This window comes from Labrus bergylta, chromosome 11 (assembly GCF_963930695.1).
Source record: "Labrus bergylta chromosome 11, fLabBer1.1, whole genome shotgun sequence".
NCBI lineage: Eukaryota > Metazoa > Chordata > Actinopteri > Labriformes > Labridae > Labrus > Labrus bergylta.
Window position 1 is genome coordinate 24,073,673 of NC_089205.1, and position 17,778 is coordinate 24,091,450.

At 42.2% G+C, this 17,778-nt stretch overlaps 1 protein-coding gene across 3 annotated transcripts in view; it reads right to left on the minus strand.

The window, feature by feature from the left end:
* The window catches only part of stard13b (StAR related lipid transfer domain containing 13b), a 62,966-nt gene that overhangs the window by 14,134 nt on the left and 31,054 nt on the right, over nucleotides 1-17,778 (minus strand). The window contains exon 1 of one of the 3 annotated variants that reach the window (XM_020634863.3): nucleotides 11,694-11,972. The exons of the other annotated variants lie outside the window; for them this stretch is intronic. Within the exon in view, the coding sequence (XP_020490519.1) occupies nucleotides 11,694-11,856 (163 nt within the window). The 5' untranslated portion in view covers nucleotides 11,857-11,972. Of the gene's footprint in view, nucleotides 1-11,693; nucleotides 11,973-17,778 lie in introns of those variants that run through there. 3 annotated transcript variants of the gene reach the window in all.

Genomic DNA, 17,778 nt, shown 5'->3' on the forward strand with positions numbered 1-17,778 from the left:
GAGACAGACGGCCAGGGGGAAACACACTGCCCCCTCTGAAAGTCTGCCCAAAAACCACAACATCTGATGTCTCATGCCCAAAATAGCCTCGCATTTCCTCCTGTCTCGCAGTGTGGGAATTATTCACAGGGGAGCAAACAGGAAGCACAAATAATGATGAAGGATAAAAGAAAGACACACTTGATGACCAAACATGATTGTTGATGCAGGATGTAGCTCAGGAGACCCGTTGTGTATTTGTGAGACTTCAGGTAATCAAAGGGGAATGTTGGAAATGCAAAAGGTGGATTAATGCTGCCCCTGATGTCGTGGGAATAAAGGCTGCCTTTTTTCAAGAGCAGGTTTTTAATTAACAAAGCTCTACATGTCCCTCAGACTCCAACATCCTCCACACAATAGGACATAATCATCGGCGTAACAGGAGGTTCCACTCGCAAATATCAAAAACCCGTCTTCAGTTTTTTTTTTTTTGCGTTCTCGTCATCACCTGTAATCCAGACAAAGGACAAAAGCCAAATCTAAGAGATATCTGTCCGCAGAGGTGAGTAACAACACAGATCCTTTGTTGGTGTGACTTTTCTCCTGATGCAGTGATTGGCACATGAGCTGGCGGGCTCCACAGGCCGAGTAATTACAGAGAGAGCTGCTGTTGAATCATTCACCGGCTTCCAGCCCCCTCATTTGACACACAGGGGACCTGTTATCCCGTACTCTACATGGGATGCAGGTTTTAAATGATCAGCTCCGGGCTGCGTTGCTAAGACAACAAAGGAAAATTTCCTCAAATACAAATGAGGCTGCAAATCCCGGGCCTGCATCTGCCCTGTGGTCCTGTGTGACCTGTGGAGAGCTGCATTCAGTATACCGCAGGTCTCCAGTTACAAGTGGATTTACAAAGCAGACATCAATGCCCTCCTGCAGGACGGGGACCTCAGGACAAACACAGTGCTAACCAGCCAGCCCAGGAAAAGCCAGAGCCAAGGATAGGGCTGGGGTGTGGTGATGTCTGTATCTGCACAGACCCTGGCCTCTGACTGTATTTTGGAGTTTTCCTGTGTTCGGGACATTTCTTTGTGTCAGTCATTACACTCTGCAGGTCACTCTGGATCAAGCTTCAAACTCTGCAGGTCAATAAATGGAAATGTAGAGGGGCGACGATGTTGCTGTCTCTGTCATGTGTCTCTCTCTGTCCTTCTGTAACAGACACTATTGTCACTTTCAATGAGACGACAAAAGAACTTCACAAACGTCGCATGAATTTAAACGGTTAGCACGTCATGGCTGTGAAGAGCTGCATGTCTGACTGGACAAACAGAGACACACAGCGGGCATCATAAAGAGGGCTACATACAAACAACACGCTCCTTGCACATGTATGATGAGTTGTAGACATATTTATCAGTTTGGCAGAGTGTGAAACAATCATAAAAAATTGTTGTTTTTTTTCCTTTCTTTTAACATTTTATTAAAGTTAGCCGCACTCCCTCGCTTCACTCTATATCTATGCCACTCGACCACCGCTGCTTTATCTTGCTCTCGGCAGCTTCGGGGTCCAGGAGCCGGCTTACTAACCAGCGGCATCTACAGGCGTGGAGGTTGTTGTGATTACAGGAATTTAAGGGAAATAAAAGGAGAATTTTTAATTAATTTAGTGTATCAATGTGGGGGACCAGAAAATCAATGTACAACTGTGAAAATAATTATCACGATATCAGCTGCATTGATTTTTTTGCACAGCTCTAGCCAATGAGCTATTAGCATTCTTAACCTGCAAGTCAGGATTTTTAATATCTAAGACCCATCACGGATTAGATTTCAATTTCTTCAATTCTCTTCTCGCCTCTTTAAAGACAGATCACAGATGCATTTTTTGCTTTGATTAAAAAAAAAGTTTTCCAAATCAGCTGGTAAAAGACTGAGGTCCACCTTTTCCTTCAAAGCAAACACACACACGCACACACACACACACACACACACACACACACACACACACTCACAGCAAGAGCTTATTGATTGTGAGAGTAAATAACACGACTCTGTGAGCCGGAGAGCTGCTGTTGTTGACCGTTGCCAAAGCCTGCTGGGTCAAAAGTCATGTGAGCTGTGTTTTTCTCTTGAGGTCCTGTATTGAATTCAAACAAGAGCAGCACAGCTGTGGTAACACTCTCCTTCACCTCTGAAGGACACCCAGAGAGAAACGGCTTTCATCTTGAGGGGCAACAACCCCTCAACTCTCTCTTTCTTTTTCTGCCTGTTGCTCTTTGTGTGTCTCTTTAAGTCTGGAAATACCAGTGACAGCTTTTGGGGCATTTCCCATCCTACTTATGATAAAACAATTCACCGTGACGACATTTGAATACCTAGACAATCATTCACTTCACCTATTCCTGGGCAGTGTTGGTTACCAGAAGTCTCACAGTAAAAGCAATGAGCTGGCTCATGGCTCTCTTCCCTCTTAAGAACATCATGATGCCTAAAGGAGGGGTATTGCATTTAAAATCTGGAAAATCAGCTCAAGTGTTTCCAAAAAAAAGAAACAATCCATGTGTTCCAAGTCACTCAACAACATCCCTGGATAGAAATAGGAGATATTATCAGAGATGGACCACTAATGGCCTCTAACAAAGAATCCATACCACAACAACAAATGATGAGCCCCCTGAGCCTCTTCTGGTAAACACAAGAGGACACATAATGGATTAAGATGTGGGCTGCATGGTCTCAAAATAAGCCAAGTCTTCAGTGTTCAAACTGTCAGCTCTGCAGGGTTCATCCAACAGCGTCTCACATTCGCTCGGTTTTGAGAAAATGTTCTAACAACCACACGTTGATTCCTCACAGTCATTTAGCAAACCGAGGGGAGTGTGTTCCAGCTTCACAGACAGGTGTTCCTCTTCTTCTTCTTCTTCTTCTTCCCCTTTGGTCACACTGTAGGATCCTTTGGCACGTGACTTCAAGCAGACACTTCAAGAGGAGTGTCCTTTACTGGAAACAGGACCTCTGACCTGAAACCACCAGGAAGGAGGAGATACCTCAGAAATCTCCCCATCTTTAAGTACCTCCGCTTTACTGCCAACAGCTCCGAACAGAGCAGAAATCAATCAGCCAAGCTTTCTGTGAAATACATACTGCAGTCACTTGTGCTAAACACTTCCAGATGCTGGACTGTAGCCATGTTCCCACGCACGTTCAAGTGTTTTGGGAAGGCCTTTATGAAAGATTTGCTTTCTACGGTGATACAAAAACATCAACTTTGTCTTATGGAGATTTCCTTTTTCATTTCATGCATGCCTCCCTAAAACCCCGGACTATTGATCTTATCAGAGTTATCATTGAGCAAGTTGTAAGGATGACGTTATTTTTTTTACTGTCCACAGAAAAATAAACAACATAGAGCAGGATGAATTATACAGGCTGTTCAGCGATAACACACATCTAGCTCTCTATCATGAATTCAAATCGCCTGTCTTACCTATATATTGTTTTTTATTCAAAGTTATTGTTTTTATTAAAGTGAGCTCCTCAGACTTAATAACACCATGACAAATCTTCCCAGGAGGCATAAAAACAACAAGGTAGAGAGATGGAACTGAGGGGAAGTTCAGGCCCTGGATTTAGACTTAAGGCTTGGAAACAAACTTCAAAATAAAGTTTAACCTCAGGGCCTGGAAGACTTTTTTTTGTTCACTTACATGCCGTAGAAGATTTTTACTTCCTTTTCTCCTCCCTCTGTCTCTCATTCTGCTCTTCTGTCTTTCTCCCTCTCTGTCATTTAACCTTTTTTTTTTAACTGCCGAATATATGTATTTCTGACTCTGATTTTACACATGCACTATTGAAAATTTCTGGAACATTTCATGCAAGCTGCCCCTGAAATCTTCCAAGTTTACCTCTTCAGACATGCACCTCACCACGGCATGAGCATCATTGACCCCAGTCTTTGACTCGCAGAGAATCTCCTGAATCCTTCCTGCTGCATTCTCACATCGGCTCAACCCAAAAATGAACACAAAAAATGTCTGGAAGGAAAACATTCCGGGTGAAGCTGTACAAAAGATTCAGCTGTTTTGCTCTCACACATGCACCTCAAAGCAGAAGACTTTCCCTGTCAGATTGTAGGGGGTTGTCTTAGGAAGAGAGATATGGTGCGATTTTAGAGTTTTTCACTTGAGCTCCTTCCTGCCATTATGCCAGCTTCTTTACAGTCGTCAGTCAGTCCCTCTGATCCCCATATGCTCATCTAGTTAACTTCAGTCCTACCAACATATTCCACAAGTGGTGTGTGTTTGTGTGCCACCTGATCTGAAGTCCATACATGTCTGGTTTTATGTAAAGAACAGTAAAGGCTGCATGCCTCGCCATGTCATGCTGTTTTTCTCACTTGTAATATACGGTTGTGTGGCTGTAATTCTTCCTTCCCTTTGATAGCCTATATAAACACTGTAATTTGGTTTTCCGAGTGCGCCCTATAACACAACCTAAAGCAGGATGACAGTAAATGTCTGACAAACACTCAGCCAGATGACCCAAAATCCTGAGTCAAACATGGAAAAAGACGGACCGGAAAGTAATCAACACGTTTTATAAGCTCTGGCACCCACACAAATCAAACGTCTCAAGATCAAGGGGCATTTAATTTAAGCAGGTGCTAATAAGGGCAGAGGAAAACTGTAAGATGACAAATGTGTGCCAACAGCTTTGTGATGTACAGAATATCGAGAATAAAAACACCAAGAAGAACACTCCTCTGAAGTCAAATCCTGCAGAGCTCCATAAGGTCCACCTCAAGCTCATTTGGACCAGATCCCAGAGGGGACTATATGCAGGGTTCAGAGAGTAGAGAGGGGGCCACTGTCACAACAAGGACCCCTACCGTGAGAAAGTCCTCCGCAGTAAAAAAAAAAAAAGGATGGAGCCAGCCCTAGGGACGCTGGTCCTAATTAACAAAATCAAAGTGAACGGCTTCCAGGAGGCCTCAGGACTCTCACAGCACACACACATGACACATGTATGTGAAGCAAAGACAATGATACAGTCAACAGTGTACAGTGTTTATGAGGAGGTGGACAGAGTTTATCAAGAGCAAATTCTGCTTTATTAGAGAACCCCCCCCCCACACACACACACACACAGATTGAAGAGAAAATGAAGGATTTCTTGTCGTGCATGGTCATCAATATGTACATAGAGTCACTCCAGACAAGAGCTTCATGTCCTCTCTGTCAGTTTTTAATAACACCTAGTGTTTACAACCACAAGGGGGCAGCCAAGTGCTGAACTCTAGCATGGCTTCAATACAGATGAGGAAAATGTTGTAATAGGAAAAATCCAGGTAACGTGCAACAATCACTGTCTGAAGAATAAATGTAATTTAATAATCAATGCAAATCAATAAGGAGAATAATATCTGACAGTTATCTTTATTGTCTATTGATATGAATACAAACCTGATTTTAGATCATTAGATTTAGGAATGTTAATCATTTATTAGATGTTTGTTTTTTCTATTACTATGTTTTATCTTGCTGTCTGATAAGAAGGGATTATTTGGGTCAAAACATATTGATTTTACAGTTTTCAGTGACTTACATTGTTCTAATCATTGGCATGTAAAAGTCCTGAGAACCGGATCAACTTCCCTTCAGGGCTCTGTTAATATGTGACTTTGTGTTCCTGTTACAGTGCAGCCGAGGCATTTCTGAAACCTGCTCTCAGTCAATGATTAACTGTGCACATGTGGCAGCTGTCAGCCTCTCTGACTTTCAGATTCAAACACAGGAGGGAGAATGACAGGAAGGACGTGAGATCAGCCTGCCACCTACAGGCCAACATAAGTAAGAGCTTTATCACTGTGACCTTTATTAAGCAGAGGTTGGCTGGATTGAGTCAGTTTGTTCCTGTCCGTTAGGAGATTCTTGGAATATTCACTCACACAGCTGGAAATAACCAACGGCTGCAAACCAACTGTTGAGACATTTGGCTGCTGAGAAGCTCTTAAGAGCGCAGAGCTGTACGACAAATGATCTCATTACAGCAGATCAGTTTTCTATGTATTATATTATCCACATTTATGTGAAATCACCCTGGTTTGTTTTCCGCAGTATTTTTCAGATTTATAGATATCTTACTTGTTTTTACACGGTTTACAAAGCGTGATTTTCTTAAGTTACATTGAGTGATATTTGGATCTGTGTTTTTTACATGGGCTGTATGTAAAGTCATTTTTGAATAAGGATTAACACAATTTCACTGGAATGAAAGACATTCCCCTTTTTTAAAACTTTTTATGCTCTTTGTTGACAGCTTCTGAGACATTTGGCCTTGGCTGGTCAGCTGGTCTATCACAAGATCATAGGACAAACAAACTCATTGAAACATTCATGTCACAGGCATTACATTATAGTTAGTCACATTTTGTTTCAGTCTATTGTGGGAGGAAAGTGTCCGATGAGAACATCCTCAGAAACAGAAGTTGTCAATGTGTGACATAACTTCCCTTTGTGCTAAATTCACTGTGATCAAAGTTGATTTAATTTAGTACATAGCAAGGATGTAGCGTACAGCAATGGCGTGACCATCATATGACTATAATGGTGCCGTTACACCTTTAACTATTCCTTTGTGCACATTCAGAATATGTTGAAGGAATCATTGTGCCATTTAAGTATAAAAAAGAGCACAAGCCATAGATTTTAATTAGTTTAAGATTAAGATTAACTTTATTGATCCCCGCAAATTTCAGTTTTTACACTCTGTAGTAACGCAACATGCTGAAGTATACACACACACATGCAGAAACAGGATCCTATGGACATGCACTAAGGGAGAGATGTCAGAGTGACAGAGCCGCCCACAGTGGGCGCTCCTGAGCTGGTGGTGGGGAGGGGGTTTGGTGGCTTGCTCAAGTGCACCTCGGCAGTGCTCAGGAAGTGATCTGGCACCTCTCCAGCTCCCAGACCAACTTCCAACCGGCAACCCTCCGGTTCCCAACCCAAGTCCCTACAGACTGAGCTACTGCCGCCCGTTTAAGTGTGGTGATGGCGGTGGTGTTTGAAGTACACATGCAGTTAATCACATGGTCTAAAACAGCTTTCCGCTCCTTGTCGGCGTTATTTGCTGCCCGCTGAAGGCAGCAAACAAAATCAGCATAACAATCAGATCCACAACAGAGCGCTTCATGAATAAAAGATAAACCGGCTGTGTGTGTACTTAGTAAACAATACATACGGCTACATCCCCACTTATCATCAAACCTCCATCTGAATGAAGGAGCAGTTATGTTTGTTTCACACACACATGATCTAATGTGCCACATGTTGGAGCAGACCACGGATGAATAATGCAGAGCTCTGAGAGAGGAGTCTTGAGTGGGAGAGGACAGAGTCCGACTGGATTCCTCACCTTGAAGAGGCTTTTCTTTACCCTCACAAACGCTCCAAACACAGAACAATACCAAGCCCTTCTCACAGCGGCTTTCTGACAATTATCCTTTTACTGGAAAAAGGAAGAAGAGAGGAAGAGGGGCCGAGCGTCTCCTCTTGACAAGCTCGAGTGTTCCTGTCCTCTCTATGGAAAGCATTCACAGTCTCTGAGTGTGTAAGTTTTACTCACAACTATCCTGCTCACAAATGTTTGCAAGTTTTCTCACTTGATGGTTTATTTTACTGAAGATTATTTTAACCTCGATGTAAATCAAATGGTGTATTATTAAAGTAACTAGTCAAATATTGTGTAAATAGGATCAAACTTGTACTGAGATGGAAGATAATGTGCAAAGACTGAAACACACAAGCAGGGGAACAAATGTAGAAAAAGTCAGTTAACCTGAAATACACAAGCCTGTTGCCCATGACATCTGAATAAAAGGCCAGCTTTGTTACCTCAGGACAGATTCATGATAGACACACAGCTGCCATGCAATAACTTGTGTCATTTGACAAGAGTCACATAACATCCTCCACCGTGGCAGAATGCACTAATGGACTTTCCAGGGCACAGGCCGGAGCCCGCTGGCTGCGCTGAGGTCAAAAAGCCAAGAAGAAGGGCCAAAGAGAGGTCAGACAGGACAGAGCTTCTTGTTCCAAACACAGCAGCTCTTAAAGAGAGGAAGAACCAAACGGCCTCAGTCAGCGAGCGAGCTTTTAGTCACGGCGTAGCGTTCAGCTGCTCGTGGTTTCAACAGAAGGCCAAGAAAAGTTTGACGGACTTCACACCACTTAAAATTAACACTTTGAGGGCCTATAAATGATTTGGGTTCCACAAGAGTCCAGCTTGGAAAACAGCTGGAAAATATTGGCATAATATTGTGAGGGGATTCATTTAAATTCATTTATAAGTAGATTTTTTTAAACTAAAATTTAACTAAATCAGTCAAATGTGATGTACCAAACACACCTAAATCCTTCCCAACATTCCCTGATCCTCCAAAAATTGTCCCACATAGTGAACGCTACATAGACACAACTGTCACACCAAAATAAGGAGTGCATAAGATCTTTCCCACTTGTCAATAATAATAATATAAATGCTTTTTATTTATATGAACCATGTGTACAAGTTTACGCAATGGAAATCAAACTATTAAATTAAATAGTTTCTGGGTAAGCTAATCAAGAGTTTCTCCTCTTTTCCCCTGTTGAGTTTAGTGTTCAGTTTGTCAGGGACCGTGTTCAAATATACATCTCAATCAATGAGAGGAGATGCATTGCACCAAAATACAATACACAATGAATCAATACAGAATATGATTAAGAGCTAATTAAACATTATAGTCACATCCCAGATGATGGCATGAATAGCTCTGTGACTTAGGAGCGATGATCGTGGTAAATAAGTATGATAAATGTGTGTAAAGTTAGTTACTGGACGAATACAATGTGCCAAATGTAGGAGAAGAAGGGGGGAAATGCAGATGTTTTCAAAATCTGGACCGCAGATGTACCAAGCAGCACAGAGAAGGAAAAAAAAATCGAGAACACAGCAGTCCATCCAGAACGATGAAGTATGGCATACTCCTCTGAAATCTGAGGAATATTTTAGGGAAGGAGACACATTCCTCCGCAATAAAAACAGGCCCTCTCTCCTGCACAACAATCCTACTGTGCAGCTCTCAAACGCCTGTTTCTTTCCATCCTGCATCACACAGCTGTGCAATGGCATCCATCATCTCTCTGAGCCGAGGAGATATACTGGGCAGAAATTCTGGACTGCAGGAATTTGAAGGTCCTCATTTTTTCCTGGTTGTTTGTCAGAAGCTAATCAGGATGGGCCGAGAGAGACCCCACACACATACATAGCGTTGGTTTCTTTTAAATGCCATCAGATCGGAAACATTACTAAGACCCTGCAGGCTTCCCAGGAATTTTGGGTGAAACAATACTGAGTAACTCAGCCCATCGCCATGGCCCCCTCTCACTTTCAAACTGCTATGTCAACATGAGGGCCAGCTGGAATGCAGGAGCCACTGCGACACATGGAGATCAATCCTCTGGCTTCCCTTAAGTCCCTTAAAAAAGTACCTCTCTGCATTTACAGGTATGATTCACACAAGGTGAGGCATGAGAGTTGTAAGAAATATGATTCATAAAGAGCTTAAACGCGGCTCTCCTGAGGAAAACTTAAGAAATGCTGCCGCATTGCAAGTAAATTGCTCAATTAAGGCATTTATAGCAGTCAGATAAAAAAAGTACAATTACCCAAATGAGCATAATCACAGCACTTCAGAAAGCTGATGAAAACAGATGTGTTAAGTTAAGTTTCCTATAGTTTTTCAACCTGTATTCTATTGTAAAATATAGACACCATGGAGATTTATATTCCAAACAAGTGGGCTCAGAATTTATACGAGGAGATAAAAACCTCTCTCCAAAAAAGAATTGCTTAACACAATAAACAAAATGAATCCCTTAATTATAACATTTACAGTGGTACACTTCTTTTATAGATGATTAGTGTCCTGCACTTGCACCGACTTCACATTTTGATTTTTATAATTGATGGTTGATGCACACTTTTTAAACTCAACAGCTTTGATTTCAAGTTTCCCATGTTTAACGTTTTTTTTTTCACATCTTGTAAATCGCTGCATAATCGATGGTTCCCCAATCTTCTTCTCCTTCTATCTGCCCTTCATGGTTTGTGAATTTGTACTTTATATGCATCCATAAATGCAGAGAATTGTCACATGAACAATTCCCCCCTAAAAATGGTAACTCTAACTTTACAGTTTATATTCAAAAAAGTATTTTGACATGTCAGTCAAAGTGTTGCTGGAATGTGAGACCTCTCCCACATCACAAAATGCTTTAAAGGCATTTTATGACCTTAAATTGTATAAATCAAATGTAAGCCTTTTTAAGGACAAGTGAGAACTCTGATTAAACAATAACACGTTTTTCATGGACAATGGTGGAGATCATGAGAGTATGGATGTGGCAGAATAATATCTATTGAGATGGGTTTAAAAATGAGGGACAAAAACAACAGAAAATGCAGAAATGTGCTAGAAAAGTGTCAAATAAAATGAATCATTAAAACTTCTAACCGGACGATACAAAAGCTGTTTGAATGAGCTTAGCTCTTAACCCACGTCAAACATGGACATATTCCGGGTCCAGTCGACCTAAATTGTTGGTTTGCTGTAAAGTCAGACATCTGTAATCTGAAAACACATGCCTTGAAACATGACCGTACACGCCAGAAAACATCAGATCATAAAGATTTCCCCTCGAAAACAATCCAAGAAATTCGCACAACAGCGGTCTCTGTGTGTCCCTCACATCACCACCATCACAAACTTGCCTCGTGTGACGCCACAGTGGCTGTGGTCATTCAGGAAACAAGAGGCTGCACTATCCGACTCTTGCTCATGGTGCAGTGACTGAGAGGAGAACTATGCTGTGTGATTTCATCTCACGGCTGCAGTTTGTTACTGGTGAAGCTTCTTCTGTTATGAAATGCTGCTGCCCTTTGATCCAGCGTGCTCACACCTGCAGGAGGAGCAGGAGGAGTTCTTTGTCCCTCTTTTGTTATTCTGCCCTGCCCCCCTTCTCGTGGGCTGACCTTAAATCAGCAGGTAAATGGAGGGGCAAGAGGTTACTGCCCTCTTAACAGAATGAATGAGAGGTCAGGACATGTTGTGGTAAAATAAAAATCCCATATAGCGAGCTGAGGGGTTGTAAAACTGTCAGGCTGGACTTTTATTGATACCTCTTGTTTATACTCTGGGTTTACCTCATGGTACATAACAGATCCTTCAGCTTATCACCTCACACTGTTCAACGGAGTCAGTCAATACTAATTATTTACCAACACTGCACCCTAGACTTCATGAATGACTGAAGGTCAAGTGTAGGTTTGTCTGCAGTGGCACACACATACACACACAAACACAGACTTAAAACCATTATATTTGTCTTCCAAAGATTATTTCTATTGAATTATCTGAAAAACAAGTAGACAAAGACTCAGCCAGAGAAATGACATTTCACTAAGACAACCAGCTGATCCCAAACATTCACAACAATGTCCTTGTTCATTGTCCACCAGGTCACCCTGGATCATACTCTCATAATCATATATATGTGTGCCATATCTTGCTTGCTTGTTTAGCCGCAACTCCCAGCCTTCCTAGAAGCTCAACAAAAAAAGGTTAAACCAAAATCTTAACTAATCTGAACTGTCATCTTTCCTACCTCCAGCGATCCTCTTGAGTAGCTGCTGCCGAGCAATGATCCTGCCCAGCCTGTACCCAGAGCGTCTGCGGTGATGGTCCATCCTCAGGTAGATATCCTGAGTCTCTGGGGTCATACTCCCGAGACACTCGCTGCCCTCAGACTCTGGGAGCTCCCGAAACATAACTACAGCTCTTTTCCCCAAAACAAGCCCCTGACTGCTGGCTGATACGCACTAACTCCACCGATCTCCCAGCAGCAGAAAACTTCACATCCAGGCTCAAAAAGTCTGAAGGGAGCTGAGAGGGACGGCAGAGCAGAGCCAAGGGGGAGGAGTGCCAACACTTCAGTCGGACTCTGTGGGTCATGTGACAACAGTGGGGCCAATAGGAAGGGATCAGAGGGAGTACTGCCCACCTTGCTGAGTTGAATCCAGCGTCTGTGTGAATGCCTGTCAACTTCCCCCTGCTCTGGAGGGAAATATAAATACCATTGGAATGCCGACGAAGTGAGTAAGGAGAGCAGAGGGGTGTGGGAGGGCTTACAAAAATAGTGGTTTTGGAGCCGCCCTGCACTAGAACAACTCCTCCGCTGTTGCCGCTCACACAGGTGCCAAGTTTACTGGGCGAAAGTGAGTGTGTGCCTTTTTAAGAGAGAAAAGAGAAAGAGAGGGAGAAGTTGTTTTCCTGGTTGGAGAATGCTAATTTCTGCTCCCCCACCCCCAGCATATAACCCCCAGCTCCAGCGACAGGAAGGCCTCTCAGCAGGTCTCCTCCAAGTGTCAGCTCCTCAGGGGGGAAGAAATTTTGGCTTGAATACATATGGGTGACCTGGATACCCTTTAGTCAACACAAAAGGAAAGATCAGACTCAGGCATGTCATCGGGTCAGCTCTGAAGGTTCTTCAACTGACAGGAAAAATAAACTTCTTCTGTGGTGTGTAGTTTGTATAACAGAGCAGAATATCTTACTTCTCAGCTAATGTTCTAATGTTAAAGGTTTATAGAGGTTGTACTTAAACTTTACATCCTCAACAGCGTTATACCGTTGTGTGGTTTCTCATTGGGTTACGTTGTTGTGGAAACACATGAGGCAGTGGGAGCTTCACATCACTCGTGTCCCATAGGCACTCCTGAAGATTTGCAGAGAATCTCTGAAGGACAGACCCTGAAATCCTCCTGATCTGTTTGTTCACACTTGCACTTCACAGTGAAGACTATCCCTGTCAGACAGGAGCGGGGCACTGGTTTCCTGAGGCAAGACATGATGTAAATAGAGTCCGCTATACAACACTGTCACAAGAATATTTGAATGCTATTTTGAGTTTGACAGGATCCCATTATCAACAAAAGAGCGGAGCAGATCATACTGGCCAGAAGAAAGTATAATGAAGTTTTTACTACGCGCGGAGATCGCACCGGTTGCATGCAGACAGTATATGGTCGTGCACTGATTACAGGGAATAAACTTCACCAAACCCTCCCACTCCCTCAAGGTAAATTCTCCTGATTATATCCTGCTGCATTCTCACATCAGCTCACTTTGGACTTTGGACATGGAAAAATGACTAGGAGCCTGGCAGGAAAAACTCTGGATAGAGTCAGAGTGAAAGATTCATCAGTCTGCAGTCACACATGCAGCTCATCCTGAAAACTTTTTATGTAAGTGTGATCAAGGCTATGCCAGCTCCAACCTTACACGGTTACCTCGGTTAAATCCCCAGATGGTGAATCAGGGGCAGAAAGACTTTGCCCACCATACCCGACACAGTGTAACAGGGGCCAAATAATCCACTTTGAACTGGGAATCTGAAAGTGCTTCCTGTTATGTGTTAGTTATACAAGAAGCCAGTGTGCTTTGTTGTAATATCAGTGATACAGCTGCATCCGTATGAACAAAAAAGGATTGGAGGAAAGAAAAAATGATGAAAATATGTATTAATTTATGTAATTATACTGAGTTGAAGACATGGAAAAATGTGCCAATGACATTGAAAAGAAATTAAAAGTACAATTTTTCTGCGACCACTGCCACTTTAAGACATTCCAGGAAAGGTTTCATGATGATCCACGAGTTATTTTTAGAATAAATTGCATTATTGAACAATGTTGTGCCTTCATTAACTTTAGTCATTTTTATATTCAGACTTCACTCAATATGCTTTAATTTATACCCAACTTAATGTCTTACAAACTTACAACACCTGACATAAAGTCCATATCCGCACAGGCCGACCCACCAATCACCATCAGGGCCCCTGCCACTCTCCCTTACACCGCCGTGGCCTCTGCATACAGGCCTGCCTGTGTCGTATGAGCATGGCGCCATACATGTGAATTAAGCACAAATGGGCAGGAGACCAAGTCAAACACAACCCCTGTCTGTTTCTCTCCCTGGCTGGCAACATTCAGCTCAGCTTAAGCTCACAAAGAGCACAATTCAGAAGCACACTTCAGAGCTGCTTCACATTTTTTTTTTTTTTTTTTTATAAACTTCTCCTGAGTTTAATGACTCTCTCCACACCCTCGGGCGGAGCTCTTTCAATGTGTTAAGTGTTGCTTTTTTAAGGTACAAGGTGGTAGTGTGACACTTTTCAGATGATTTCATTGGGCTGTGACTCACTTTTTTACACACACAAACACCTGTGTTCATTCATACTGTAGAAACATCGCTTCAGGTGTCAGATGCTTGAGAATGATTGGCAGCGTGCTGGCAACAGCGTGATCTCCCTGAACCCATTTCTGTGTTTTCATCTTCCCTCCCCGTCTAGACGAAGAAAGTCACAGAGTGCATCACGCATATCGTATTACGTATTCAATCACCCGCTGCTATGCAAAATCATAATGAATGAGATTAATGGTGTTTTTGTCTCTGACAGCACTCGAATACCTCAGCGAGGAATTGTGAAAGAGCTACGAGATCTCCAGAGTTCTCTTTGGGAGGTTCAACTTTGTGCTGCATGCCGTGAAGAACCGGCTGCCGGGTGTCCGTTGCGGGAGTGTTGTGTGTCAGGCACAGGGACTCAAGCCCTTATCAAACATGTTCCAACTCGCCTCTGTCTGGGATTCACAGCTCAAATGCTATACAACACGGCAACAGGAATACGACACTCGCATTACACACGTATACAAAAACATAATGAGGCTCAGTGAGAAGCTGTATATCTCTGTTCACCACAAAAGAGGCTTTAAATGTATGTGTGATGACAAATTGAGCCCTGCTGAAACGTAAAAGTAAATCTGGCTTTTAGTGACTGTCCAGCCTTCATTCATTCTCTGCTGCGGCACTCAGCCTCAGTCAGGTGGGATGACAAAAGGGAAACTTATATTCTGAGTCATGCAGTGGAAGCTCAGGCCCACACACATGATGAGTGGTGGAGGAAGATGATTTGGGTTTAGACGCTTCTCTGATGTGGTTTGATTCCTCAGCAGTCACATGTTTCGGCTCTGGCCAGTCCTGGCTCTACTGTGGCTAAGTTTCCTGGAGCACAGGATTAAGAATAGCACCAATATGATGGGAGATTTCCATCTCATGAGCCACCAAATGTTTAAATTCTGAGCTCAGGTCTGGGAGTAAATCACACTTTAAGACTGCAAGACCAGTAGAGCTGCTCTGCAGTTTGTAATGGCCCAGAGGATGAGGTCATGCGTCCTCTGCTGGAATATTTGTAACCTACCTCAATTGTGACTCAACATGGTATGGATTGTTCAGTAAATCAGACACTTCAAGAGTCGGTTCCCAATATGTAAGGCAAGGCAAGGCAAGTTTATTTATAGCACATTTCAACAACAAGGTTCAATTCAAAGTGCTTCACACGACATCCAAAGCGTCACGACAGAGGACAAAAAGAAATATTAAAATAGAAAATTTAGAAATCACTAAAACAAACAATTCACAATCACAGAAAAGAACCATTCGGACATTCCTTGGCATTTTTACTACCTCCTTCACGTCCCAGATTTGAAGGACTCTCATGAGATTTTTTCTTAAATCCTGAAAACGTCAGGCTCTTAGCTGTACATTTTCCATATACAATATTTAAAAAGAATTCAGAGGGATGATATGATTGGAGCATTCTGATTTGTGGTGAACATATTTCATATCATATTCAACCTAAATGTAGTGTCATGCAATGTCGATCATTTTAGGGGTAGCCTACTTCAAAGGACCCTTATAGGCTGTGTGGACCACTCAGGGCAAACTGGAAGGAGACGGTCTGGTCTATGGAGGATTCCCTGTTTGCATCAGCATCCGGCCCCGCCCTTAATCTTTTTTTCATCTAACAAATACCGCCTCTGTCGCCTATAGCAACCCTGACAGCTTCACCGGAACCATCTTATATGACGTAGCTTAACCTAGTATTTTAAAGATATAACTTAAAGTTTTAAAGCCACTTTCGTGTTTTGACGTTAGGTACTGAGCTGAAACCAAATAGTCACATTTGAAAGTGTTTTTCTTGACTGCTTGAGAGTCCACCAGCTTGTTTGAAATGGGGCACAATAAATTACAGGATATCTTGGGCTACAAAGAGATGCACAGGACGGAACTTTAGTTGGCCGGGGAAAGGAGGACGCAGTTGTTGGTCACATTTGAAGGAGTCTTTTAAATGGAGCAGCCTTCAATGTGCCACAGTGACAAAATTGGTCTTCAAGTGTGCCCTCCCAGGGATGCAGCCCCTATATGGACATAGCCTACGTCAATATTCACAACTATAGGCAATTTGACAAAATACAAATAAGCACAACTAATGGCTTTTCAACAACCTCTTGATTTTCTCATCCTCTCCTCTTTTATGTCCTTAAATTTCAGCAGTACCTTCTCACAGTCGAGCTATTTAAAGCACGATATAGAAGTGGTATTCATGTTCATTGTGTATTTCCTCAAAGCTTGAACGTGCATCTACACATGAAAGCAGCATCTGCAACAAAAGGCTTTACTTTTATCATCACACTCACGTAAACTTTTCACAGAGATTGACAAATGAAGCCATGAAAGAAGCTTCCACATAAGCAATTAATGTGATCTTCTGAGAAAAGCCCTGGATGAATAATGTACACTATTAAAGTCTACAATCAAGTAAGATGTCAGGGTATTAAAAGGCAAACTAGGACACAAATGTCCATGATGAACATCTCTGACGAGCAACAAATTAACTACTAGGAGTTTAAAAAACACCCTAACACATCCTCAGTTCTGCCCACTATAGTACACCCAGAAAGAATGACTATAGTACCTCCTTGCAGGGGAATAAACATTACTCAAATAACATCCCAAACCAGTCGTTTAGCTCTAGATGTGTCCCCTTGTTCAATTTACATTCACAGCTCAATGAATCAACAGTGCAGGCCCTGACAGATGCATGGCACAAACACTGTGATACACACTATATATGAAAAGAAAGCAACAATAAAGAGTAAGATATCCAGGCAATGCAGAACTCAGCTGCTGCAACAAACACTATACAGTTGATACTGTAAGGATGAAATAATCTTCAAGCTCCAAATACAACTATCTCTGGAGATAATTCAGTGGAGGCCTTTTATCATTTTTTAAATGAAACTCTTGCTTTAGATGTAATAATATGCAAGTGTCTTTCCATGGGAAGCTACTGTGGTCAGTTCCCTGCACCTAGTGGTACACTCAGGTAACTGCACAAACCATTGATTTACACTCCAACACACAGAATCCCTACAGCAGGATATAACTTATCACTCTTCAATAAGTCTCAAAAATTAACCCCAAGGTATCTTAAAAAAAAAAGAAAAAATGTTTTACAAACTGTACCTCTAGTCCATCTGAGATTCTTTAAAGCCTTTATGTCCTATTGTTGTGCATAGTTCTAGGTGCACAGGTGAACCGGGCATCAATAACAAGGCTTGCTCAGCACAGATTTTAGAGAAAATATGCTCAGATCATTTCACTGGAGTCACATTGTAAGGAAACTGCTTGGATCCAGATTTATTCTAACAAGCAAACAGAGAAACAAGACACTGCAATCAAAATACTGTGTTTACAATGAAATATGAGCAAATTAATGAAGAGCAACTGCAATCAGCCATTGGAATTAACTCAGATTTTTCCATTGCAGGTTAAAAAAAAATGACCCA